The sequence below is a fragment of the Penaeus monodon genome, chromosome 41, assembly GCF_015228065.2.
Source record: "Penaeus monodon isolate SGIC_2016 chromosome 41, NSTDA_Pmon_1, whole genome shotgun sequence".
NCBI lineage: Eukaryota > Metazoa > Arthropoda > Malacostraca > Decapoda > Penaeidae > Penaeus > Penaeus monodon.
In genome coordinates this window covers 14,259,150-14,263,836 of record NC_051426.1, presented here as the reverse complement: position 1 = coordinate 14,263,836, position 4,687 = coordinate 14,259,150, and the positions used below count along the sequence as shown (strand labels likewise).

Sequence of the window (4,687 nt, the reverse complement as noted above, 5' to 3'; positions counted from 1 at the left end):
AGTTATAATCATTATTGTTTTTGTCATCATTATCGCATCTATTTCCAACGTTCACTTCCCACCGAGCAGGCGTAAAACAACACGGAAATGAGCAGCCGAAAGTATGAGTTGCTTAAGCCTCTTTCTCAGGGGTTTGACGCAGACTTAAGGGTGTTAAGATTCCGTTGTATAGAGAAGGAAGAGGTAGAGAGAGAGGGAGGAATGGAGAGAGAGGGGGGGTGGGGGAAGATACAAAAAAATGTTGAATAGAATTTTGCGAATTATAAATGCAGTTTATCTCGTAAATTAGCTAGCCATAGACACAGACGTAGTTCACCATATTTTGCGTGTGTCCGATATTTGTTTTGTAAATACGCATACATAAATGAATGTATGCTTGTGAATGCGCTGGCCTTTGTCGCTGCCTGTACTCCAATGTCTTTTATACTCTTCTTCCTTCTGTCTCCCTCCTTTCTTTTTATTGTTTTTTTTTCTTTCTTTTTTTCTTTTCCTATCACCCATAAACTAGACAAAAAACGTATCCAAGACTAGAGATTTATTCCATGTGTATCTACATCATTTTCTTTTCCTCTTGTTTCTCGCCGTTCTCCGCTCCTCATCTGTCAGTTGACACAGCGATTCAAATCATTCTCATTTCTATTTGAATATACATTGTAGAAAAAAACAAGACAGTCATAAAAGACGATTTCCAGAGCCATGTGTCAGACCGAGGGAAAGGTCAGAGGTCGAGTGGGCGTGGCCAAATACCGGAAATTGACTGGGATCACACGCCTATGACCGGCGCGACGGGAATGACGGCTGATACGGTCGCGGCAGCAGCAGGAACGGCAGGAGCGGCTGAAAGAAAAAGAAAAGAAAGGGTCAGAATTATCTTTTTTTTATATACTTTCAGTTGGAGATTGCGTATGATAATGTATTAATTAATGAGTTAATCAGTGATCGTGGTTTGAAATAGCGAACTCTTATAGAGAAATACAGAAATTGTAATTATCATCACAGGAGATGATAGAAAAGGCACGAGAGAAGATCCGAAAAGTCGCTAAGTAAAGATAACTGTAAAAAGAAATTATACATATACATATATATATATATATATATATATATATATATATATATATATATATATATATATATATATATAAGAAAATGGTAACCGCTAAAGAAAGGAATGGAATAAACCAAACGAAAAAAAACACACACACTAGCAATACAAAACAAGAAAAGAGAAATAAATAAAAGGTAATGGTAAAAAAAAAAGAAAATGGGGGAAACCCAAGACTAAAATACCATACCCCTAAAAAGAGAAGAAAAGAAAACGGAAAATGTTGAACAGAGAACGGAAAATACTAAAAAGAGAACGGGAAATGCCAAACAGAGAAAGGAAAATACCAAACAGAAAACGAAAAATGCCAAACAGAAAACGGAAAATGCCAAATAGAGAACGGAAAATACCAAAAAGAGAACGGGAAATGCCAAACAGAGAACGGAAAATACCAAAAAGAGAACGGGAAATGCCAGACAGAGAACGATAATTGCCAAACAGAAAACGGAAAATACCAAACAGAAAACGGAAAATACCAAACAGAGAACGGGAAATACCAAACAGAGAACGATAACTGCCAAACAGAAAACGGGAAATACCAAACAGAGAACGGGAAATGCCAAACAGAGAACGATAACTGCCAAACAGAAAACGGGAAATACCAAACAGAGAACGGGAAATGCCAAACAGAGAAAGGGAAACTCCGACTAACCTGGCTTCGCGGCTGTAGGCAGCGGCGGCGGCGCAGGCGTCGTGTGAAGGGCGGCCAAAGCTGCGATTTCAGAGGCACTTGGGATGAAATTCTTCACGAAAGATGGGATGAAAGGATTGGATGCTGTAAAAGGGCATAGAAAAAGAAAAAGAAATATATATATATAGTATATTATTTTATTTCTTGATGATTTCCGTCGAGGAACAGTTAGTTACGATATATATATATCTATCTATCCATTACTTCAGGAGGTGTAACAAATGTCATAATAATAATTACAAAACAGTATTTAAGCACAGTCTCCTATTACCCTCGTACCTGGATCCATCATCCCAACTGGAGCGGGAGCTGGAGCGGCGGATGCCAAAGCCAAAGTCAGGGTCAAGCCTATCAAAACGGACACGTTCATGTTGCTTGACTGACGGCGACTGGAAAAAAAGACAGAAAGATAACGATAAGAATTTTGTTAATGGCGCTAATGGGGATGAAATGATCGCGCTAATGGTTACGGAATGATAGATAACGATAAGAATTTTGTTAATGGCGCTAATGCGGATGAAATGATGGCGCTAATGGTGATGAAATGATGGCGCTAATGGGGATGAAATGATGGCGCTAATGGTTACGAAATGATAGATAACGATAAGAATTTTGTTAATGGCGCTAATGGGGATGAAATGATGGCGCTAATGGTGATGAAATGATCGCGCTAATGGTTACGGAATGATAGATAACGATAAGAATTTTGTTAATGGCGCTAATGGGGATGAAATGATGGCGCTAATGGGGATGAAGTTATGATGTTAATGGTGAGAAAGTGATGGCAATAATGGTGATGAAATGGTGATTCTAATGGTGATGAAAGGATGGCGCTAATGGGGATGAAATGATGGCACTAATGGTTACGAAATGATGGCGCTAATGGGGATGAAATGATGGCACTAATGGGGATGAAGTTATGATGTTAATGGTGAGAAAGTGATGGCAATAATGGTGATGAAATGGTGATTCTAATGGTGATGAAAGGATGGCGCTAATGGTGACGAAATGATGATACTGTTGGTGGACGTTTCAATAATAATGAAAATGAACTTCCGAAACGACATTGAAAGTGGTGACAAAATACAGCAAAACGTAAGATAATCAGGAAAATTTAAGAAAAACGGGGACAATCAGAAAAGTAAGAAAGGATAAGGAAAAGGCAAATTCGCCACACAGATGACACGCAGCGACAGGCTTGTGGCAGAGAGGACATATGACACTGAGGAAAATACGACACGTGAGTGACATATGACACGGGCAAGTCAACATCTCAACGACAATTAATTATTATATACGTTGACGATATCCACAAAATAATAAAAATAACAATAATAATAAAATGAATAAATAAATAGATAATGATAATATACACACAAAACAGTTTTGAGGTAAAATGCATATAGGATTTTAAAACTAATATCCACTAAAATCAAAGTGAAAAGAAATAAATACAACGAACGTTATTTTAAATGCAGAAGGGAGTTAGCAAATCTTTAATTAAGAAATTAATCAGAATGCGAAAAGTAAAATTTGATACGGATTTGCGATTTTTTCAAAAAAAAAAAAAAAAATATTATTGCTTATGTACCCCTCTATGATAGTTATAACATATCTACATTCAACTGCAGCTATTATCTCGGCTGTAGAATTAGTAAAACGTGTATTGATGATAATGTTCATTTTCAATAATTAGTAATTAAAACGATAATTTCTCACGATATTTTATCCCAGATCTCTTTATTTTCTCAGAAGAAAAAAAAATCACGTGTTTCACATCCGTTTCTCCCTAAAATTATAACAGGAAATAATGATTATGATGAAAGTATATAGTTATTATAAAATAATTCATATAGTTATAATAAATAATTCACAGGCCCCGCACAACCTACCTTCAACTCGTCCGAATCGATGACACAAATGGCGGCTTAAACATCTCCAGCATCGTTTTATACCTTCGTATCAGATCATGTGGCGAAGCGTCACCGTAAACCCTCGTGATACCTAATCCCTTCTTGCATTATCCAGTCAGCACTGCCATGGGATAAGCCGGGTTATCTACACAGAGAAGGACAAGCGAGATCGGAGCCTTATCCACATGGGTCGGATGTCGGCACGTTCGTCTTCCTCGTGTTTTGGCGGGAAAAGACGTGCTTCTCATGTGTTGGCGGATTTTTGCTCGCATAAATTAAGCCTGTTTTTGTATGTTTTAGCGTGTTATATCACGCACACATACACACACAAAGACACAAAGAACAATAGTTAATCTGTTAAACCGAACCACACAAGCGTACTGACATTCCAATATGTTCTAAATAAATTCTCTATACTCTTTTAATATCCTCTTAAACGCTTTAGTGTGTTTTTTTTAACCTTTTCCGAGTCAAGGAGCCTTTTAAGAATCTGATGAAAGCTATGGACCTCCTTCACCCTTAAATAATCACATAATCGCAACTTTGCATGAGTGTTTAGTGTTTAGAACAAACACTATAACACAAAAAACACACTATCAGATATACTGATCATACGGACCTTCTGAAACCCATCCACGGACCCCTTACGATATATATATATATATATATATATATATATATATATATATATATATATATATATATATATATATATATATATATATATATATATATATATATATATATATATATATATATATATATATATATGTGTGTGTGTGTGTGTGTGTCTATGTGTCTGTGTGTTTTCCCTGCCTTTGTTTTACGAAAAACCAGACATGACATTTTTCTATATTTCTTGGTATTAAAAGAAAAAAAAATTGCTCATAATCTTGACATTGATGATGATGACCATCAGTATGATAATAATTACAGTGATAATGCTGATAGTGACAATAGTAATGATAATGAAAATAATAA

At 36.1% G+C, this 4,687-nt stretch overlaps 1 protein-coding gene across 1 annotated transcript; it reads right to left on the bottom strand.

Annotated features, from left to right (window-relative positions):
- Positions 1-520: 520 nt before the first annotated feature.
- Positions 521-3,776, bottom strand: LOC119598541 (translation initiation factor IF-2-like). The gene is made up of 4 exons (XM_037948172.1): positions 3,686-3,776; positions 2,073-2,182; positions 1,755-1,877; positions 521-837 (listed from the first exon to the last, which is right to left on the bottom strand). Exons 2-4 carry the CDS (start codon positions 2,161-2,163, stop codon positions 764-766), a joined length of 288 nt encoding a protein of 95 aa, XP_037804100.1. The 5' UTR covers positions 2,164-2,182; positions 3,686-3,776; the 3' UTR covers positions 521-763.
- Positions 3,777-4,687: the final 911 nt, after the last annotated feature.